Source organism: Chiloscyllium plagiosum, unplaced genomic scaffold (genome assembly GCF_037043375.1).
Source record: "Chiloscyllium plagiosum isolate Xiang-an unplaced genomic scaffold, Cpla_swu_hap1 HiC_scaffold_17, whole genome shotgun sequence".
NCBI lineage: Eukaryota > Metazoa > Chordata > Chondrichthyes > Orectolobiformes > Hemiscylliidae > Chiloscyllium > Chiloscyllium plagiosum.
The window spans coordinates 63,922,781-63,945,951 of record NW_028270155.1 but is presented as its reverse complement, the minus strand read 5'-3'; the positions used below and the strand labels follow the sequence as shown (position 1 = coordinate 63,945,951).

Genomic DNA, 23,171 nt, shown 5'->3' with positions numbered 1-23,171 from the left:
CTCCAATGGCATTGGGGGTCAACCCACAGCAGGTGGACTGGTTCAAGAAGGCAGCTCACCCCCACCTTCTCAAGGGCAGCTAGGGACGGGCAATAAATGCCGGCCAGCCAGCGACGCCCACATCCCACAAATGAATAAATAAATAAAGAGCCCTTTCTTACATTACCCACGGGCTTATGACTAAACACCCTCTCCTCTTTTCAAAGAAACATCTGAACAAAGGTTTCCAATTCCCCAATTGTAGTTGCGAGTTTTGGGGAGTTTCTTGTTATTCCCTGCATTATCCCTGATAACCTGTTCTGCAGGATTTCCAAGTTATATCAGAGCAAGCTCCAGACATCATTTTCTTTCTTGCTTTTGGTTCTTTGCCCTGCACCTACCGCACCAATTATTGAGTCATCTGGGTGTCTCTTATTCATTCCGTTTGGGACCAGAGCAAAGAGTTGAAGCTTCACATCCCACCATTGCCTTAGGTTTTGAATCAGTCACTCAGACATGGGCATCTTCAATCAGCTGTGATAATATTGGAGACTCAGTCTGTTTCTAACATGATGGTGTCGATGTTCACTCCCTGACCTACCCCAGACCATTCTGGGCAATTCATGATCAACAAAGGACCTCAATCAAGACACAAGTGAGTTTAAAAGTTTAATTATTTTTAATCAGTCTGTTCAGGGATGTTGTGACACACTTCTGGGGCAGGTCGAATCTGAACCCAGACTTTCTGGCTCAGAGGCATTGCCACTATCACTTAAACATGCCAATTCAGCACAATATATATTGTGCATGTTCTGCATTGTTTAAGTAGCAAAAACAAATAGAAATTGCAGCAACCTTCCCTCTGCAGTGAGAGGAGACCCTATGGTCAGTGCCACAGATAGATATTTCTGTGGCTGTGAACAAGTCTCCAGGATGGTGTGTTGCCTCCCTAGTGCCAGTGTTAAGGTTGGCTCTGGGCGGGCACAGACTTGAGAAAACTGAATACCTTTATTACAACTTTTGAATTTTATTTCTGTAACCGGCTACCCTTTGGAATATCATCAACATCAGAAAGTTTCCAAAGATCCCTGTCAAACACACTGAAAAACATTAATGAATATGTCACTTGAACAACAGAGACAGAGCTGGAAAAGAACAGCATGACCAGGAATTCGAACAGACATGACGTTCTTCAGAATGGAAGGCTCCTATTGAATGGAATGGGAGGTCAGACAAAGAAAGGAAAGGTTCTTTGGCACATAGCCCAAACTACTGGAGTCACAGTCAATCCCCTGAAAACCAATAACATTGATCATTTTCTTGCTGGGTTTCAAAGTTTCCTTGGGAAGGTTAAATCACATGGGATCCACAGTGAGTTGGTAAGTTGGATACAAAATTGGCTTAGTCATTAGAAAGACACAGGGTGGTTTCTGTGGGATGGTAAACCAGACTGGAAAGTTTGGACAAACTAGACAGAAGTAAATGAGCCTTTGAGACAGTTCTAATGCAAGGATCAACATTGGAGTCAGAATGATGATTAGGACAGGTCATTGCTGCATTGCTCCAGCCATGGGTGCTCAGTGTCAATGGCAGGTCGTGGGGTGGATCAGGGACTTTGACCTCAGCCTGGTGCCCCTTCCTCTCAGGGGGAGATGGTGGTGCCATCACATGAACACTGGGAGGGGGAAACCACTCACATTAAATACATTATCTGGGCTGACATGACACCAATTGTTAAAGTTCACCTGAGAATGTAACTTTAAAATATTCTCTGATTTACATATGAAAGAACTGAAACCAACATGTTCATTCTAAAAGACGAGAGATGTAACAAACAATCCAGGTCTTTTCCAATATATAATTTCAGTTACATCACACTGTAAACTTTTGCTATAAATTCTGTGTTTTAGGAGATTATACTCCACAACCACCTGATGAAGGAGCAGCGCTCCAAAAGCTAGTGCTTCCAAATAAACCTGTTGGACGATAACCTGGTGTTCTGTGATTTTTAACGTTGTACACATTCCTTCCAGAAGCTTCCCCTCAAGACAGTGCTGTGGTACCCGGCCTCTCCCTCACCAACCCGTCTGTGGTGTCCAAGTCTGCAGAAGTTCACACTGAGGAAGGTAATCGATATTTCAGCGGGAGATTTTCAGCAGCTCTGGGCCCAGGGCACAGCCCTCCTGGTTAATGCCTTGATCATCCTCTCACCTGCATCCTCAGATATAAGAACATAAAAACCAGGAGCAGGAGAACGCAATTTAGCCCCTCCAGCCTGTTCCACCATTTAATACGATCATTGCTGACCTCATCTCAGCCTCAACTCCACTGTCCTATCCACTCCACATAACCCTGTAATCTGTTTCTCATTAGAAAGCTGTCTATTTTCTCCTTGAAGTTATTTAGTTTCCCGGCATCCTCTTTGACCCATCACCCACACACGTTTACATCAGCAAACTTCCAGCCTCACCACACCATCATGCCTGCCCTCAGACAAACCTGGAAACTGCTTCAGTCTTTCAGCACTTTCCTTTTGAACTCAGGGACAACTGTGACCTGCATTGTTTCTGCCAGGTCACTTTACACCAGCGACACATATGCACCATATGAATCCACACAGGAAGGTTTTGCACCTTCAAGAACAAATATATCTTATGGCTCTTAGCTTGCTTTTACAGAGAAACCTAGAAGATAGGAGCAGGAGGAGGCCATTCGGCCCTACAAACCTGCTCCGTCATTCATCACAATCATGGCTGAACATCCAACTCAATCACTTCATCCTGCTTTCTACCCATTACCTTTGATCCCATTCACCCCAAGTGTTATATCTAGCCGCCTCTTAAAAATATTCAATGTTTTAGTATTGACCACTTCCTGTGGTAATGAATTTCACAGGCTCACCACTCTCTGGATGAAGAAATGTTTCCCCATCTCCATCCTAAATGGTCTACCCCGAATCCTTTGAGTGCTCACTCACTTTACCATTTACTTGGAAGCTGCTGGACTCCATCTATTTCAGTTCGCACACGCCCAGTGATTAAACACTGACTTACAGACTGCCAGCCTGCATCTGGCTCAGTCTGAGGCTTTGGGGCAAGATGCTCACAAATGTTCACAAAGCTCCAGCCCGGACTCACAGCATGACAACAGACCATCCGAGAAAAGCTAGTCATAGCGAAAATACAACAACCAAGACCAGAGAGTGTTGAAATAGATCAAAATATAGAATAAGTGTATTTGTGACTGTTATTCTGTAAATAAAGGTTTATATGGAAAGCAGCTGGGACTCGAGAAGCAGTGTTTGGTGTACTGACAGCAGTTAAACACCAGATATACCATAAAGCAGTGGTTTCCAAGATAATGACTGGTGGTTAACCACAGCTACTGTGAAGCAAGTCTCGGAGTGTAGAGGAGGGCTGATGAAAATATTCTGCTGTCTGAAACAGTCAGATGCAGTGACAAACAGGCTCAAGTAAAAGCACAAAATCAATTTCTGCAAAACGCTCTCACCTGTTGAAATCCTGAATGAAACTTTCCAAACTCTTTGTCCTCAGAAATGTCCCCTTTCACCTGCCTTCAGCAAGACTGGCATAAGTTGTGTCTTCACAATCAAAGTGACAGACGAACAAGAATCTCAGAGCTGTGCTGCCACTATCTCTGATTGTCACTGCCTCGACATTAATTCACACAGAGGGCATTGTTCTGGACTTTACCTGGACTCCTGGGGCACCAATATAATGCTTGTACACACTTCCTAGCCACCATATTAGGAAAGAACATTAAACATCCCTCCATTGTGTATCCCTGAAAAAGGTGATAGTCCCTTTGCAGGTGTCACCACCTGTTTGTTCTCCACTGCCTCGTTTTGTTGCACTGAGATAACCAGTCCCAGAAAGCCTGGCCTCAGAATTTGAACTGGGTCCAACTAAAACTAACCATCTAACCATCTCCATTACACTATTTAGAATCAATAATTTGGGATTTGGGAATTCTGCAATATGGAAAAATTGCGATGGGGTTTTTAAAATTCCCATGCAACAGGTGGGAGAGTGTTTGTATGTTGGGGGTGGGGGTGGGGTGTAATGCTGTTTGTGGAAGTGAGAGTTCAGTAGAAATTCAATTTTTAAAAACCAGAAATTGCAAAATTGTCTTGTTCTATTATTACCATGGTGGATGTTAGGATGTGTTAGGACCTGATCCAAAGTGTTAGGTCAGCAACTTAAATATCTGAAATGAGTCATCGTCCCTGAGATTTTGGCAGTTATTTTAAAGTCACATCTTTTCCATGATTTTAATTGGACTCAGAACATCAGGTGGGAGATGTTTGTGAGTGTGTGTGTGTTTTGTGTGTATGTGTGTGTGTGTGTTTTGTGTGTGTGTGTGTGTGTTTTGTGTGTGTGTGTGTGTGTGTGTGTGTCTGTGTTGTGTGTGTGTGCGCATGTTTTTTGTGTGTGCACGTTTTGTGTGTGTGTGTGTGTGTGTGTGTCTGTGTGTCCGTGTGTGCGTGCGTTTTTTGTGTGTGCATGTTTTGTGTGTGTGTCTGTGTGTTTGTGGAGGGTGGGGGAGCATGATGCTGCTCGTGAAAGTGAGAAATCAGTAGAAATCAAATTTATGAAAACTGCTCCCTGTCAATTAAAAGTTGTCTTTTTCTATTGTTACCCTGGTGGATGTGTTAGTAACCTATTCCAAAGTGTTGGGTCAGCAATTTAAAATATTTGAAATGAGTCATCTTTCCTGAGATTTTAGCAATTATTTTAGCCACATCTTTTCCATGATTTTAATTGGACTCAGAAGATCAGCAGCTAAAGTGGAGAAGGGAGCATTTGGATCCAGCAGTTAAGGGATTGTCCTAGCATTGTTAGTAGGTCAGGAGGAGGAAGTGTGTGTTTCCTCCCTCAATCAATTCCTTTGCCATGATCATCTAAAATCCCACACTTAGACCAAGCCTGTAACCTGTGCTGGTTCTGCTGCCTCATGACAGCCTGCATTACCCTCTGCAACAAACCTCAATCTTTCCTCATCATTGGGCACAGTTTCCAATGGTTCGAGCAGAGGTGCTTTCTACAAACTGGCCTTCTAGTCCAACCGGTTAATCTTGCCCACTGGTGGGAAACCGTTTACCGTTAGTTTCCCATCTTTGTACATGCTCACTGCTGGTGCCCCAAATCCCATTGCCCTGAACAATGATCCTACTTCAGTAATACACTGGAAAATGACAAAAAATAGCTCGAGAATTACTACAACCTAATGGTTCCCAGTCCACGATTCTTCTTTCTGGCATAACGCAATAAATAGCAAATCTTCAGATTTGCCGAGGATGATAATATTTGAATTCACTTGCTACTGAAATTACTCCGTAATAAATTCAAACCATTTTACTTGCTTATATTTTGTTTCCTTCATATTCCGTCATCGTGCAGGTAACAATCCCACTCCCCAGAATTTGGATCCCAACCAAATGTGCCGTGACATGATGCTGCAACTGCTTTCCCGGGAGAAAAATATGAACAACTCTGATTCAGTGAACAAATTCCTAGCGCAATGTGATGGTGTCATTCCTGACAGGTAGGTATCAGTGCTCATAAAATGTGATGTTCATCTGAGAACAGAATCTGTGGGATTGATTGGTCACACTGTGGTTAGCACTGCTGCCTCCCAGCACCAGTTATCTCAGTTCAATTCCAGCCTTGGCTGACTGTCTGGTTGGTGCAGACTCAATGGGCCATGTGGCACTGCAGGAGATCTGTGATTTTCAACTTGTTGCTAATCAGCTGTCTGTTATAGATACCGTCTAATTTTCACCTCCAATTAATGTACAATTCCAGTTTAAGCCCGGTGATTGAATTAAACATCTACGAGCAAGCGTTCATGTGAATGTTGTGTGGGGGTCAGGTGATTACCTTTTGTCACATGTTGGGTATTTCTCTCCTTTCCCTATGTTCCTGGTTCAGACCCTGGTTCAGGATAATTTCCACCCATCGAGGTCAGGTTCCATGTTGGCGGTGGTTAGCAGGTCTGTTAACATTGCTGATGGAATGGGGGCATTTGCAATATCACGAGAAGATGGAAGAATTTCTTTACATGTTCACCTTTTTAAAGCTCCCTTTTTGTCTGTTTAACGCTCCCTGATTGATCGCACTAACCCATGATTAAAATGGATAGTGCCTGACACACATGCCCAGTCCCTGGGAATGCTGGCTGCCAGACGCTGAGCACCCCCAGAGCTCACAGTATGAGAAATATATCTTGTTTCATCTCGTCATTTACTTAATAATCCACAGTATGTTGTTCTGGATTAATTAAAGCACTTTACAGCATTTCCTTTGGAAAATCCTACATGTGTCATCAACAAGGTCCCTCTGGTTATGAGCTTGTGGGGGTGACCTCTTTACTTTTTATTGTGGAGCCACGTACATGTTGCTCACTGCACAGATGTTGCCAGGCTGAATATTTCCAGCACTTTCTGCTTTTATTAAATTGCGTTTCTGTTGTAGTACAACACTGGAGAGAATACTCGCAGAGATAGAAATTGAAGGAGGAAATCAATCCTTCTCAACGCCAAATTACTTTGCTCACATTCAAAGAATAGAAGCTGAAAAGTTCCCAGGACTTCACTTTCCTCCATCAGATTTGGTGAGTGTTGTGTTTAGCTGGGCATTGTAAGCAATGACTATCATGTGTTGGAAACTAACACCATTTTTAGAGAAAATGTTGGGAGATGCCTGTAGAATCTTTCAGTATAGTTTTTTTTTTAATTGACGTTAACCCCTCCTGTGAATTCACGTTGATACTGTATTCTAGACTTATTTAATTCCATTCAATGTTTGTGAACTACCTCAGGCTCATACTTAATCCGATCCTGAGCCTCTCCAAAGGTGCTCTTGACTTTTGCGTCAGGAGGTATATCATAATTGTTTATAATTTCTATTAATCACTTAGAGTTTGGAATTGAAAAAATTCTAAATTTATGGATGAAACCAATAAAGGTGGGCATTGCCACAAATTATCCAACATCGAACAATTGAAGAATGAGCATAAAGTTTACAAACAAATATCAATACAGATAAACATGTGATACACATTTTGGTTAGAAACATAAAGGCATAATCTCTTACTTAAAAAATAAGAATTTAAGTTGAGTACTGTAACAAAAGGATCTCGGCAGCAGTACACAGATAATTAGGGGTGGCATGGTGGCTCAGTAGTTACTGCTGCTGCCTCACAGTGCCACGGGCTTGAGTTTGATTCCCCTTTTGGGTGGCTGTCAGTGTGGAGTTTGCAGATTCTCCCCGTGTCTGTGTGGGTTTCCTTCAGCTGCTCAAGTTTCCTCCCACAGTCCAAAGATGTGCAGGTTGTGAGGATTGACCGTGGTAAATTGTCCATAGTGTATAGGGATGTGCAGGCTAGGTGGCTTCACCATGAGAAATGCAGGGTTGCAGGGTTGCAAGGTAGGGGTGTGGGTCTGGGTGAGATGCTCTTCAGAGGGTCCATGTGAACTAGATGGGCCAAATGGCCCTGTCCTCACACTGGAGGGATTCTATGAAAAAGCAGATTTTCAAAGTTCAGAATAAAAGAACCATAGCACTTAGTTCACATCGAGATGAATAGACTGAAAAGGAAAGAAATTATGCAAAACTTATCTCAAATCATAACGAGATCATTTTTGGAGTCCTGTGCACAGTTCTGCTTGCTGTGTTATGAGGTGTGGTGTATCTCACATTAAACCATCGCTTGTCATCCCTTTCTAATGAGAGAGGGGGACTGTGGCAATTTTTCTTGTGTTGCATTATTTAAAGGATATGGAGACACTGAAAGGTTGGCAACACAATTTCTGAGAAGGATACCAGGAGAATAAAGTTCTAGATACTGAGGAAGAATAATCTGGCTTGGGTCACTTTTCTCTTGACAAGGGAAGGCTGAGGGATGACCTCATGGAGATCGGTTAAATTATGACAGGTTTTGATAAAGCTGTCATGAAGAGAATGTTTCATTTAATGGAAAAAGACTTAATTCCATCATATAAAATAGAATATAGAACATTACAGCACAGTACAGGCCCTTCGGCCCTCAATGTTGTGCTGCCCTGTGAAACCAATCTAAAGCCCATCTAACCCTACACTATTCCATTCTTGTCCATATGCCTATCCAATGACCATTTAAATACCCGTAAAGTTGGCAAGTCTACAATTGTTGCAGGCAGTGTGTTCCACAGCCCCACTACACTCTGAGTAAAGAAACTACCTATATCTATCACTCCTCAATTTAAAGCTATGTTCCCTCGTGCTCGCCATCACCATCCTCGGAAAAAGGGTCCCACTGTCCACCTGATCTAACCCTCTGATTACCTTATATGTCTCAATTAAGTCATCTCTCAACCTTCTTCTCTTGAATGAAAACAGCCTCGGGTCCCTCAACCTTTCCTCGTGAGACCTTTCCTCCAGAAATGGTCAATGAGAAATTAAATCAGGAATGAAGAAGCATTCTCTTTCCCAAGAGAGTGGTGAGAATGTGGAACTCACTACCAGGGGGAGGAATTGTGGTGAACTGCGGGGATGGATTGAAGGGGAGGTGAAGTACTGTACGTCCATGTGGGAGAAGGGAATACAGCAAAGCTTTCCAAAGTGGGTTCGCAAATGCTCTGACAGAATGATGCAGCTTTACATTCTTCCATTTCCTCAATCTGTGGGTGTGGCCTTAATGAGGCGTGGCTCCTGCAGCACTGACGTTGGCCAACCTTACACACTGTTTGAAAACCATGAGATTTCCTCAAACCTCTCTGACCCATACCTCTTGTTCTTACAGTCCCATATGCCTCCATTCTTCACCGTTTCCCCCTTCTTTTAAAAGTCTTTGCCCTTCCCCTGCTCTATCGGTCTTCCCCAGCTCCACTGGCCCTCACATCTCCCAATCTCACTGAATGGCCACAACAACTTTTCAGCCTTGTACAGGTTCCCTGGGTGGGAAAGGTTCAGAACCCTGGAACACAGGGTAAGTCTATGAGAGTTAGATATTGAAATCCCCGAATCCCCTTTCGGGAATAAAATCTGCTGTGTTTACCTGGTCTGCACTACATGTGACTCTTGTCCAGGGCCGTGGTGAGGCCATACCGAGAATATTGTTGCAGTTTTGGTCTCCTTTTCTGAGGAAGGATACACTTGACCTCGAGGGAGTGCAGTGAAGGTTTACCAGGCTGATTGCAGGGATGGCGGGACTGACACATGAGGAGAGATTGATGAGGTTAGGATGGTTTTTGCTGGAGTTCAGATGAGTGAGTGGGGAATCTCATAGAAACTGATAAAATTCTAACAGGAATAGACAGGGTAGAGACAGGAGGATGTTCCTGATGGTGGGTGTGTCCAGAACAGGGATCACAGTCTGACGATTCAGGGTAGACCATTTAGGATGGAGATGAGGAGACATTTCTTCACCCAGACAGTGGTGAGCCTGTGGAATTCACTACCACAGGAAGTAGTTGATGACAAAATGTTGAATGTATTCAAGAGGTGGTGAGATATAGTACTTGGGGTGAATGGGGTCAAAGGTGATGGAGAGAAAGCAGGATTAGGCTATTGAGTTGGATAATCAGCCATGACCGTGATGAAGGGCAGAGCAGACTCAAGGGGCAGAATGGCCTCCTCCTGCTTCTATCTTCTTTGTTAGCTGCCCTCTGAAACAGCCTGGCAATCCTCGAAGACACAAAACCATCTGTCCATGACAGTATTGATGAGGGTGACCACTGCAGAGTCCCAAGTACCAATTCGTACCTCACACTGAAAGTACCTTCTTTGGTGACAAGGTGAAAGGCAGCAGTGACTGAATAATAAGAGAGACGATGGTACAAGGCAAAAGAAGATGAGAGTGAAACAAACAAAGAAACAAAAGATGAGTCTTGACCAGGAGTACAGATGGGAAATGGCAGAATCCTCACCAACAGCTGCTGTGTGAAAAGACAGGGAGAGTCCTTTTGCCTGGCCCCATCACAGATCTTCCCATTCTCCTGCCCGTGTTGCTTAAAACCTGTTGTATCTCTGACTTTGTTTAGAATTCTGACAAAAGGTTTCCAACCTAAAATGTAACTCCACTTCTCTCTCCACAGATGCTGCCTGACCTGTTGTGTATTTCCAGCATTTCCTCTTATTACTTTTGATTTCCAGCATCCAGATTTGTTTGCTTTGTACTGTATCCCAGGTAGATCTCCATCCGAACCTAATGGATTGCTGCAGTTATTGTTACAACTCTCAGCAGGACACTGGCAGACAACTAACAGCTTACTTTAATATGGTCGCTCCTATCAGTGAATAACCCAGAGAGGAAGTGACTGTATTTACAGGGGAAGGGAAGCTGTTTCTCAAGGAAGAGGCCAGTTACCTCCCAGAATTCCATAAGGCCATAAGAAATGGGAACAGGAGGAGGCTGTTTGGCCCCTCGAGGCTCCTCTGCCATCCAAAAGGATACCAGCTGAGCCGACATTCCCCATGGCCACTTTCCACATAACCCCTGACGCCCCATTGATCCAAGAATCTAACTATCTCCGCCTTCAATATACACAAGGATTCTGTCCCCCAGCTCTCTGTGGCAAGGAGTTCCAAAGATTCTTAACCCTCTGGGAAAAGACATTTCTCCTCATCTCTGTCTTAAATTGGCTCCCCTTTATTCTGAGACTATGCTTGCTGGTCCTAGACTCTCCCATGAGGTGAAATACTCTCTCAGCATTTACACTGTCAAGCCCCTAAAGTGTTTTCTAGTGACCCTTCTCTGAACTGCCTCAGATTACATTGGAATGTAATCTTTCCTTAAATAAGGGACCAAAATACTACAGATGTGGTCTCACTAGCACCTTGTTCAGTTGCAGTGAGACTTCCCTCCTCTTATATTTCAACTCCATTGAAATCAGGGCCAACATTGTATTAGACTTCCTGATTACCTGCTGCACCTGTGAGTGGGTTTGTTGTGTTTTGTGCACAAGTTTCCCCAAGCCCCCTTGTGTTGCAGCTTTCTGCAGGGTTTCTCCATTTAAATGATACTGTTTTGGTTTCCCTTCCAAAATGAACAGCTTTGCATTTTCTCACATTATGCTCCATTTACCAACTTTGTGTCCACTCACTGAACCGATCAGTATTTCTGTATAAACTGTTGATCTCCCTCTGACAGGCTGCCTTTCCAACTATTTTCCTTCAGCATATTGTTCCTGATATTTCAGAGTACAGACTGTGATAAAGGCTCCCAATATGCTATTATCAGGGATCTTGGACTCTCAAGGTAAATGGATTTTCAGTTCTGTGAAAAATTTTCTGTGAAGCATTGGATCAAAACTACCTTTCCATGAAATGATGTGCTTAAGCTGAACACCCAAGCATGTCACCTGATGGAAAGACTGTTGGACAATGTTTCTTTGTTTCTTTTTCCCCCCATTGGATGTGGGTGTCACTGACTGGGTCAGCATTTATTGCCCATCCCGAGTTGCCCATGAAAAGGTGGTGGTGAGTTGCCTTCTTGAACTGCTGCAGTCCATGTGTTGTAGGTAGACCCACAATGGTATTGGGAGGGAGCTCCAGGATTTTGACCCAGTGATAATGAGGTAATGGTGAAATACTTCCAAGTTAGAAAGGTGAGCCACTTGGAGTGTTAACCAATTTAAGATTCATGACAGACTGAGAGACAGTTGGAGAGAGGGTAGGGAGAGGTTTGAAAGAAAAGAATACATACCAGTAAAAGAGCAGTTTAATTTTGACAGTCCCCAGACCATCAGAGCGAACAAGATGTCATAAGCTGTTTCAGCAGTACAGGTAGACAGAGCAGAAAAAAACCCTTAGCATTTCTTAGTCTGTCAGTGTCTGGGTATCTCAGTAAAGGCAGTAATGGGGAGAAAAGATCACAGGTGAATGTGTAAATGTCACCCTGGTGAGCTTGTCAGTTGAGTAAGGAATTGACCGGAGCGACAGTTCACAGGGGGTTAAGTGTGTGTGAGAGATACTGTCGTGGAAATGGGTTCATGGGTCTTTTTGCTGTTTATGATTGAATACTTCCAAAACGTCTCACTTATATCATGCTGTTGGTTATTCCAGTTTGTATGCTAAACTTCTGCTCTTAGTTAAAAGAATATGAGAAACCTCTTATGAATATGTTCAGTGACTGACCACCATGGCACCCAAACTGGAAAAATAAACTTTACAGTCAATCAAGTCAGGTTTCCCTCTGGAATCTAACTGGTTCAGTATTATCACCAGCTGGGCTCATGATAAACAATTGATTTACCTTGTTTCATTCAAACAGATTCAGCAGCAAAATATCTCAAGCTTAGCCCGAAAGGTTGAAATTGAATTGCCTCCAACTCTTCTGGACCAGGTTAAGGAACAGCCAAATGTTCTGATCTCGAGAGTCATTTTTGTTATCTATGGAAATACAAACCTTTTCCAGGTAACGTAGTCAGAATCAACATTGAAGTATAATGCAAGTTAATTCATTTGGAAAATAGCAATAGGACAATATTATATCAAGTAATCGCTACATTTATGAAGTTAACACCGTGAAATGTAGTGCTGTGCCTCGGAGTGGGATGCAAGAAAGGACAGCAGGTTTATGCTCATACACGCTGCTTCATACTCTCATGGTCAACATTTTCCAACAAGAGAGAGAGAAATGTTCCAGTGATTGTATTGTACCGTGTCATGTGATGGGGCTGCTATACCGAGTAGCTGGAGTTTTGTGGAAGCAGCAGGAACTGGGTGAAGGTCTGGCCTCACTGGGTTCTGCATGAGCACAAGGTGCAGTATCTGGATGTTTGGTCTGAGTCCCAGTCCCCAGGGACTGCTGGGTGATATGGCTGTGGTGCATTGAGCAGCGTGTGGTGAGAGTGGTGTGGTTCGGGGGAAATGTCCTTTTGAAGATACATTCACTGACCTCGACCACCTGTGTAAGCTCACTGACATACTTGTGGCACTGCTTCAGACACAAGACCCACACTTGAAAACAGGAGAGAACACAGCTTCAGCACTCACTCTGTCACTCAAAGGAAAAGCTCCCAAATTACATCAATCATTTAGACTGTGACTTAACTGTATTTTGCCTCTGGTATGGGGGGCTTGTGTTCCTGTACGAACATCGCATTTGACCCTTCAATTTACAAAACTCGTTAAGTATTTTTTAGTTCTGGGCTGTATTGAAGTTATAGCAGGAGAACACTGGGTTTGAGAGCATAAACTGCTCAGAAGGACAGTGATGTCAACCCTAGCTATGCATCTCATTAATTTTGTACATTTCGACTAAGTCTCCCCTCAGCTTCTGCGCTCCGAGTTTTACTCACCTCTCCTTATAGCTTATACCCTCTCATCCAGGCAGCATCCTTGTAAACTCTTCTTTCTGAAGCCTCCAATCCTTCCTTTGGACTGACGACCAGAAATGAACACAAAATCCTACGTGTGGCCTAATCAATGTCTTACATCGCTGCATCATGACCCCCTGACTCTTGAACACAATTCTCCAAACAATTTTCTTAAATAAAGGCACAACATTAGTCCTCTGGCAACTCACCTGTGGTGACAGATGAGTCAAATATTTCTGAATGGGCTCCACAATTTCTTCCGTCACTTCCCACAGCATTCTGGGATACACTTGATCAGGTCCTGGAGATTTATTTAACGGTATGTATTCTCAGACATTCAACACTTCCTCTTCTGCAATGTGAACTGTTTTCAACATATCAATATTTATTTACCCAGAGTTCCCTAGCCACCATCTTTTTTTTCCACAGTAAAAAATTGACACGTAGTATTTATTTTGTATCTCTCCCATCTCCTAACACAGAGAGAACCTCATTGATCTGTAAGGGACCCGATTCTCTCTCGAGCTCCTCTTTTACTGTTCATGTTTTTAGAGAATCCTGAACCTTATCTACCAAGGCTCTCATATCCCCTCCCTGACTTCCTGATCTCCCTCTTCAGAATGCTCCTACCCTCTTTATACTCTTCATAAGAATCATTTGATCCCAGTTGTCTACATCTCACGTGTAATGCTTTTGTATTCTTGACGAGAACCCCAATCCCTTCATCCATCCATTGTTCTCTCAAAGGGTCATGAATCTATGGGATTCTCTATTCCAGAATGCAGTGGACATGGGAGACTGAATACATTTGAGGAGGAGAGAAACAGATGTTTAATTAATACTGGGTTAGAGGGTTATGGGGAGAGGGCAGGGTAGTGGAGTTGAGGCAGAGATTAAATCAGCAATGATCAGTTGAACGGCAAAATAGGCTTGAGGGGCTGAGTTACCTACTCCTGCTCCTAGTTAATAGGTTTACTGTTTATTACTAGTGTTTTGTCTGCTTCCTCTTGTGTGAAAATGGACACAAAGCACTCAGTATATTGATCCATCATTAGCTTGGTGTTTCTTCCAGAATACCAGTCTCCAGCAAATAAAAAAAAACAAAGGAACCAACAGGAACAATACTTTCAGTTTTTGTTTATTTCATCTTTTGCATCACTTTGACTTTTCAAACATTAGTTGTCCGTATATGCTCCATTTTCATTCAGTAATTTTCTACTCTGGCCAGTTCATACTCCCCAATTCTCCCAATCTCTCATATCCCGGGAAGTACTCTGTGATTGTAAAAGAATTGGGCAGTGTGGGTTGGAACAGCTTTAACGAGCTGGGAAAATAGCTGACATTGGGAGACCTGGAGTAAATACTGAAATGGAAGTGAAGGTGCTACAAACATCGGAAAATCCATGGATTGCAAAAACATTTCCAGTTTTAACTTGATGTCAGGTAAACTGGAACATCGGCAGTCACAGACAAAGTGTTCCTTTCCAGGGCAGAGATCAGGAGATTACTTCCATCCACACCACATGAACTTTTCTATTTCCAATATTCAGCGCCCAGGATGAACAGCCTCTCATTACAGGAAGAGATTCTGACCTCAAATGTCGGATCATAAACAATGTGTTCAAAGTTGTAAAGAACAAAAGAGGATTCATTTTTAATCAGCCTTTTGGAATGTTTTTAAATTACTTACAGTGTGGAAACAGGCCCTTCGGCCCAACAAGTCCATACCGACCCTCTGAAGCACACCCACCCAGACCCATTCCCCAAAATTAACCGCTGCACCTAACACTATGGGCAATTTCGCATGGCCAATTCACCTGCTCTGCACGGTTTTGGACTGTGGGAGGAAACCGGAGCACCCGGAGGAAACCCACGCAGACACGGGGAGAATGTGCAAACTCCACACAGTCAGTCGCCTGAGGCGGGAATTGAACCTGGGACTCAGGCGCTGTGAGGCAGCAGTGCTAACCACTATGCCACTGTGCCATCCATATGTTGGTGAGGACATTCTGACAAATGAATCCAAACATGTTTCTGCAAAACTAAGCTGCCTCTGTCTTGTTTGGGTGGGCAGTTTCATGCTGGCTGCACACTCATACCGTTCAGAAATGCTTCTTATTTTGCCTCACTTACTGAAATACCAATAAGGCCAAGTCTCTGCAAAAAGGTTTGTACATACGAATTTATTCAAATTTAATCCTGTTTAAAATACACAGTCCCATCTGTAAAAAGTATCCACAGTCCTTAAGTATACATTACTCTTGCTGTCCTTTGTCTCCAGAGTGACAATAACAGCACTGTGTTAAACAATCTAGTAAGTGGAATCGAAGTGGTCAATGTCACCATTGAAAACCTCACCGACCCAGTGACCATTGTCTTCCAGAACATAACCTTGCCGGTAAGGGAAAACACAAACACTCATTCATTCATCGTTGTGCAACTGAACAAATAAATTATTTAAGTGAATGAGAGCCCTTTATGATGTAAATCAATTCCATTTTAGACTAACTCAAGTGGAAAATGTGCCTTTTGGGATTTCAGGAAAGGTGAGTTAACATTTGATAAAACAAACTTTGTTAGCTCTAGAATTGAGGAGTAATGGCTCACCTCTGATTTTCTAACTTTTCATTGTAGGGAGCACAAGTCATGGCATCTGGAGTGAGTCTGGCTGTACGACAGAAAGTCAGCTTCACTACATCACCTGCAAGTGCACCCACTTGACCTCTTTCGCTGTGTTACTGGTACGAATGATCCAATCAAATACTGTGTTTTATTCTGGATGGATTGCAGTAGGAACAATAAATCTCCAGCATGCTGTGATCAATCTGTCCTCTCATTGTGGTTTGAATACAATTTCATTGTGGAATGAAAGGGAAACAGAGAGACATAGATCATTGAAAGCACAGATGGGGACCATTCTGTCCATCACGTCTGTGCATACTGAGAGGGATCTATCCAAATCAATCAAACTTTCCAGTAGCAGCTCTGTAAATTACACCAATTTACATGCATATCCAATTTTCATTTTTGAACATAATTAGGGTTTGACACTTTTCGGTTGCGAGTTCCAGATCCCTATCTTCTCCTCAACTACCCTCTATTCATCCACAAATTAATCTAAATTTCTACCCCATGGTTCATGATCTCTCTGCCAAGGGAAACAGGCTCACTCTGCCTCAAGCGCCTATTGCATGTCCATCTCAATTAAATTTCTCCTCAACCTTCCCTGTTCCAAAAAAGCCTGGTCTCTCCAATCTGTCCTTGTGTTCTTTATTCCTGCTGATATCTTTGTCAATCTCTGTGTACATTTTCTCTGTGATAAAATCCTTCCAGTAACCCTGTAAATGGTGTTGTGTGCAGGACTCCACCAGTGGCTGACCTAGATTGAGCTGAAGCTCTCTGCTGCTATATTTTACCCCTTGGTTAATCAACAATCCCATTGGCCTTCTTTGCAGCTGATCGACCTAATTTGTAACCTCAGGGAACATGTGCTCCACAGTCTCTCTATTCCTTCACACCACTCAGTATTCCACCATTTATCGTTTCTTCCCTCACCCATTTGCCCCCTTCCAATTCCCTACTTACATTTCTCTCCATCGCGTTTTCTCCCAGCTCAGTGGCAATCTCTCTGATGCCTGAAGCTTTCTTCCTCACTATCCATTTTTATAACATCTGCAAACTGAATCCTGTCCCTACATCATTGATACCTGCCAAGTAAAGTAAGGGACAGAGCCTTCCACAACCCCACTGAAACAGCCTCCCAATCACAAAAGCAGTGTTGCCCATTGCCCTTTGCTTCCTATCATTGAACAGCTCAGATTCAATTTGTCCCGTGCTCTTGGATCCTGTGGGTTCTTGCTTTTCTGCCCAATCTCCCATATCATTCTTTCCCCTTAGAGTGGTCCCTTGCTGCTCAGAGACATCGCTGACCCAGATAACAGGGAGGCAACATACCATCCTGGTGTCTGTGGCTACAGTAATGTATGTTTATTCCCTTAAGTAGTGGTTGCACGTCCACTGTCATCATTCGGAATTTTATCGGTGTTTCCCTAAACAGAGTCACCAAGGTGCTCACAGTTTGGCATTGCCATCACCAGTTCACAAACCCACCTCCAATCAAAGAGAAAGATGCATTGGGACTCCTACCTGGTTCTCTTTAGGCAGTCATTCATTCCCTCTCTGCTCGGGGATTATTAAGCTGCAGCATGTCAGCTCCTGCTCACGCTCTGAAGCTCAAGCTGCTCCAGACGGTGTACGTGATTGTCCAGCACAAGAGGGCTCCTGTGGTACAGTGGGTAGTGTCCCTACCCCTGAGGCAGGAGGCTTGGGTTCAAGTCCTCCCTGCTCCAGAGGAGTGACATCACAATTCTGAACAGGTTCATTAGAAAATACCTTGTCCAACACGAGAAGCATCCTGGTTTGCCACGTGCTACAGGGTGTGTACTCAACACAACTGAGGCGCCCCACCATGTCCTTTTTCATTGCACAGTGTATAAACTTAACAGAAAGACAGAGGGTTGTGCCTTATTTAAAAAATAGTCCCAGCTGCTTGGGATCTGCTCCTCCCCTTGTGCTGTTGTCACACTATTCTTTAACATTCCCACTGCTCCCATTCCCTTCCCTCCAGGCTTTCCATTTCAACTTCATTTGTTTCGACCTGATTTCTTGATCACAATGAAGTTATCAGTAACTGAGCTGAAACATTTCCCTGTGAATCGCTGATCTGCCTTGCTCTGTGATGCCACTTTGTTATTTGTTTCATGCTGTGTCCTTCAGCTCCCTTTGCTGTTACTCTGCTACCCTGCCATTGAAATCACTGCAATTACTCCTGTGACCCACCTCACTCACCTGACTCTCTCCATCCTTGTGGGATCAGACATTGTCATTGATGAGCCGAGGAAAGAGGCAAGTTGGCAATAGTCAAGGTCGAGGCATTTCAAGCTCAAATGATCCAAGGGCAGGCTGTTTTCTCCCAGAACCCCTTGCCAACCCAGCGGCAAAAATAAAACACAGCACAAATTTTGATGTCTGCAAATACATCAGGCAAGAGAGAATCCCAAAGCAAAGTCTAGATGCCCAGTGCACATTTCTCTCACCCAGAACAGGCCACTGTGAGCTATAATTTTTCCGACAGTCCAACATGTCATGATCATTGATGCAGATGAGATTGGAAATGTGTCATCCATTACACAGCAGACCCAATTGTTGGAGTTGTTTGTCACCTTTGCAGAAATCGTGGTTTCTGAGGGTTCGTTTTGAATTGCTACATGTCCATTTTGGTTTGACTGTCTCTTTCTCCAGTGTATGAAATGTCCTTAATTTCGGCGGCATTTGATGTAGATTTAACAGAATAGAACAGAGACAATTAATTAAAAAGGACTTCCACAATCCTGGTTTCTAATACTCCGCTGTTTTGTCCAGCTGCTCCATTTTGATTGACAGATATTTCTCTGATCCTTTAGACCTCGGTTTCTTCTGCACATTGAATGGGAGCTGGGTGGGAGCTGGAGTTTTAAGGAACATTCAGAATAGTTGGTTGAGGCTGAACTGCCTCAATTCTGATGTGAAAAGAAAACAGGGTCATCCACTGGCAACGAAGCTGGTTTGACAGACTCTGCAAGATGGCACAATCCACATACATCTCCACCTGCTCACAGCCATGGAACACTGTCTTCTGGGAGCTCAAGGCAGCGTGGATTACAAGGGCACCTGCAACCACTGTGCAGTTGAAGGCTGGTACAGCCAGTATTGGAAATTTCCCTCTGCACCAGTGAGGCATGTTGTACTGGAGACTGGACTTCTTTAGTCTTGTCCATATTTCATGTTTCCTTTCGTTTTCCTTTTTCCTGTTGTTTCTTCAACCTCTCCTCTTTCAGCCTTGAGTTAAGGTATGAATTGGTGGAAGTGCCTTTAGAACATTTCTAACGGCTTTCAGGATTTTTGTGATCAGCCCTTAAATATGGTGGACCTGTGGCTAGATCCCTGATGGTGCTTTGATGTAATAACATTTAGAATTTTCTTTCTCAAAGGATTATCACAGTGACGATGCCTCAGATGTTACTTCATCGACACGGTCTGTTGCATTGATTATTGTTGGCACTTTTATCATTTTCATAGTGATTACAGTTCACTGCTATGAGACAATCAGGTAAGAAAATCTGCTCTCAAGGCTGTCATTCCCCTTTTGAAGTGTATTTCTGCTGCAAACCCATTCTGTTTTACATTTACACATTGTTCATTCTGAATTGTTATTTCTTTCAATCAATTACAGGCTACATGCACATACGCTAATACAAACTGAATGGATCAAGTGACTAGTTTCCACGTTTTACTTTGATTTTAGTGTATGCTTTGATTATTTGATTTCCTTCACACAATGAACAGTATATTCCCAAACCCAAAGCAATAATCAGCTATTAATAACCCTTTGACGAGGAGAAGGGACAATGTTGAATCAAATGTTGCTGTCTTGAATTGCCAACAACTCCTGAACGTCACAGTGACCATTCCAATGTGATGGTCCATGTTGCAAAACTTGCAATCCCAGCCTGAAATTCTTTGTATTCTTTGATGTGGGCAGATGGAAAACTGCAGGCTGGGTAGGAGTAATTAGAATATGGATTCACAGCGTGTATGAGGGGAAAATCCATACAGGATGTTCGCACCTACACACTGAAAGGATCTAAAACATTAATCTTTAGGTTTATTTATCAAATTGTTCATTTATTCATGAAAGCTCCTCTCATGGATTTGTCTTCTGAGTCTTAGCTTTTCGTAGGAGCTGATGCTTGACTTTACCCCCCTCCTGGGAGGGACTTCAATCAGTTCACCCGTGGCCAATAGTACTGACTATTTTGAATTTTTGATCATGTGTCAAGTGAAATGTTGCCTTTGTTAAAGTGTTTTTAGTTTGAAATTGTGGAAAATCAGTGGTTGTAGTTTCAAGTTTCATTCTGGAGACTTGAGCACCTGATCGAGGCTGGTACCTCAGTGAAGTGTAAATGAAGTGCTGCAGTGGCAGAGGGGCTGTCTTTCAGATGAAGCATTAAATCAAAGGCCTCGCTGCCCTCTCAGGTGGATGGAAAAGATCCCCTGGGCCTCTACTGAAACACAGCTGGGGAGCTAGACCAAAGTGGGTTATACTCTTGTACTTGGGTATCTGTGAGGCCCATTACCAACCCCATTGCTGCCTTGAGACAAGGCAGGGTCTGTTAATGTGAAGAGTGCTGCACTTGCTGGAATTCCCAGCTCACCTCTGACACAGCCTCAAACCTGCCACAATATACAGGATGTAGCCTGAAGGTGTAGGCCTGTTCCCTCACAATCAGGATTTCAGATTAAACTCAACTCTGGACAAACAATCTAAATTCCTGTCTCTCACAGATTAACCCAACTTGTTCCCTCCCAATTGTTGTTTTTATTGTCAGAAACCTGTATCTTAAAGTCATTATGAGTAAAGGTGTGTCAGTATTTCAAGGTCATGTCAAGGTCAAGCGAATGAAGACAATTGGCTCTGAAATATCCTGTCAGTGGTTTGCTCCTTTTGAATATTTATATTCTCTTTCTTCAACAGCAGGATGATGTGGCCTTCAGGAAAACCTACAGGACGTTCCCGGTTCTAAGCAATTTGAACAGAATGATCCTGGCTTTTCCTCTCGGGCTGAAAATGTGTTGCTGGAAAAGGTGAATCGACGTTTCGGGCATAAGCCCTTCCTGAAAAAGTGGGTTGGGAAGGACCATGTTATTAAACAAGACCGTTAATATTTAAATCGCTGCACAGTGAACCTGACAGCTCTGTGCTAACAGACTGTTGAGATATACCAAGATAACATTTATGCCCGAAACGTCGATTCTCCTGTTGCTTGGATGCTGCCTGACCTGCTGCGCTTTTCCAGCAACACATTTTCAGCTCTGATCTCCAGCATCTGCAGTCCTCACTTTCTCCTCGAAGATTTTACCTCTCGAGTGCCATTACATTCTGTGGCTGGAATACTTTTTAAATAGCTGAAGAATTTCCAAAGTTTCTGCTAATGAAGAGACACTAACATAACCTTGTAACTAGAGCTGGTAATTTCTATGTCATACTACATCATGACTGCTTGGAACAAACCTCCAGAATATCTTCTTCCAGTGACAGGTTTGTCTCTGAAGCCAGTCTTCCTTTGTTAAATTGTTTATCACTGTCAATGGATTCCAATCTCACCTTAATGACTGCTCAGCTTGGAGTGTGGGTGAAGAAAGAGGAGGAAATAAATCATTCCTCGATCTTAGTGTTACACTGCACCAAACTGTTTCGAAAAATGGTGAGAGCTCGTTCTCAGTCTTGAACCAGGAGTGCACACTCCTTCCTATTCACTGTCTCGGTGTTCTGCTTTCAGGATGTATGTCTGTCCAGCTCAAACAGCATTGCTGAAACCCAAGGAGCAAACTGCTGTGATTCTGAAATGGGCAGCTGACAGGCCCCATGGCTTTCCACATTGAGATAAGGACAATGGGAAACGTGGATGGTGTATGTCATTCATGATGCAAACCAGTGAAACACAATGCTATCCCTGTCTGTCAAACCTTGCTGAGGTATTTTACAAAGCTAATAATAAAGCACATGGCGAGAAGGCAGAATGTAAAGTTTCGGTGCTCCCCACTTATTGTCCTCTGTCTTTATTTCGGGTCATGATTTGGAGATGCCGGTTTTGGACTGGGGTGTACAAAGTTAAAAATCACACAACACCAGGTTATAGTCCGACAGGTGATTATCACCTGATGAAGGAGCGTCGCTGCGAAAGCTCGTGTGCTTCCAATTAAACCTGTCGGACTATAACCTGGTGTTGTGTGATTTTTAACTTTATTTCGGGTGAATGTGAAGAATGTTTTGCTTTGCTTACATTCTGCTTCTGGGATATTTTGGGCCGATTTACAAACCAGCCTCGAGAACCCTAATCCAGATGAACTCCACAACCAAACCCCAAGCCCCAACAGAATTGCTTTGGTGTTGTTATATTTGAATTCAAATGATTTAATTGGTCAGGAGGTGAGTTCCTGAGGTACCAAGTGTTTCCAGGAGATGGGAGCTGTCAGGTTGGTGTCCATGCCAAAGACAGGTGGCAGCCATGTTGGGGATTGCTGCTGCTTTGAAGAGAATAGACTGAAGGGAATAGAGAATACCTGAGATGGCTGGCAGAGTCAATGGGTCTAGACAGTGCTGTGAAAGAGAATTGAAAATTTAATGCTTTCACCGTAGCAAGTGGGTTGGGAAGGAACATGTTATTAAACAAGACCGTTAATATTTAAATCATTGTACAGTGAACCTGACAGCTCTGTGCTAACAGACTGTTGAGATACACCAAGATAACATTTAAATGTCAGTTCTGCAATGGCCAGGTACCTGAGCCAGCTCGTGGTGGCACAAAGGAACCATTAATTATTGCCGAATAGCATTTCTTTCCCTTCCCCCACTGGCCCCATGCAAATTGCAAACTGTCACAGAGACCCTGGGATCCTGAGACAAACACCACGACTGTGATTGTCATATCTCACTCACATTGAGTCCCAATAATTAGCTCTTTGAAAATCCAGCCCCACTGTGTCTTTACAGTGCAATGGTTGTGATGTTTTGTGGGGTGATAGAACATAGAACAGGACAGCACAGTACAGGCCCTTTGGCTCTTGATGTTGTGCCGACCTTTTATCCTGCTCTAAGATCAACTAACCTCCATCCCCTTCATTTTACTATCATCCCTGTGCCTATTCAAGAGTCACTTAAATGTCCCTAATGTCTCTGACTCTACCACCACCGCTGCAGTGCAGTCCATGCACCCACAACTCTCTGTGTAAAGAACTGACCTCTGACATCTCCCCGAGAACTTCCTCCAAT

General features: G+C 43.3%; 1 protein-coding gene across 1 annotated transcript; it reads left to right on the top strand.

The window, feature by feature from the left end:
• The first annotated feature begins 2,017 nt into the window (after positions 1–2,017).
• On the top strand, positions 2,018–21,767 carry LOC148147389 (adhesion G protein-coupled receptor G1-like). Its single transcript, XM_087996010.1, has 9 exons — positions 2,018–2,105; positions 5,400–5,544; positions 6,474–6,612; positions 12,253–12,396; positions 15,582–15,698; positions 15,804–15,846; positions 15,935–16,041; positions 19,330–19,448; positions 20,874–21,767. Exons 2-9 carry the CDS (start codon positions 5,438–5,440, stop codon positions 20,920–20,922), a joined length of 825 nt encoding a protein of 274 aa, XP_087852136.1. The 5' UTR covers positions 2,018–2,105; positions 5,400–5,437; the 3' UTR covers positions 20,923–21,767.
• The last annotated feature ends 1,404 nt before the right edge of the window (positions 21,768–23,171 follow it).

Coding starts and splice junctions, on each gene's coding strand:
- LOC148147389 (XM_087996010.1), top strand. CDS start 5,438: ATGTGCCGTGACATGATGCTGCAACTGCTTTCCCGGGAGAAAAATATG. Junction 6,613..12,252: donor ACTTTCCTCCATCAGATTTG/GTGAGTGTTGTG, acceptor TCATTCAAACAG/ATTCAGCAGCAAAATATCTC. Junction 12,397..15,581: donor GAAATACAAACCTTTTCCAG/GTAACGTAGTCA, acceptor CTTTGTCTCCAG/AGTGACAATAACAGCACTGT.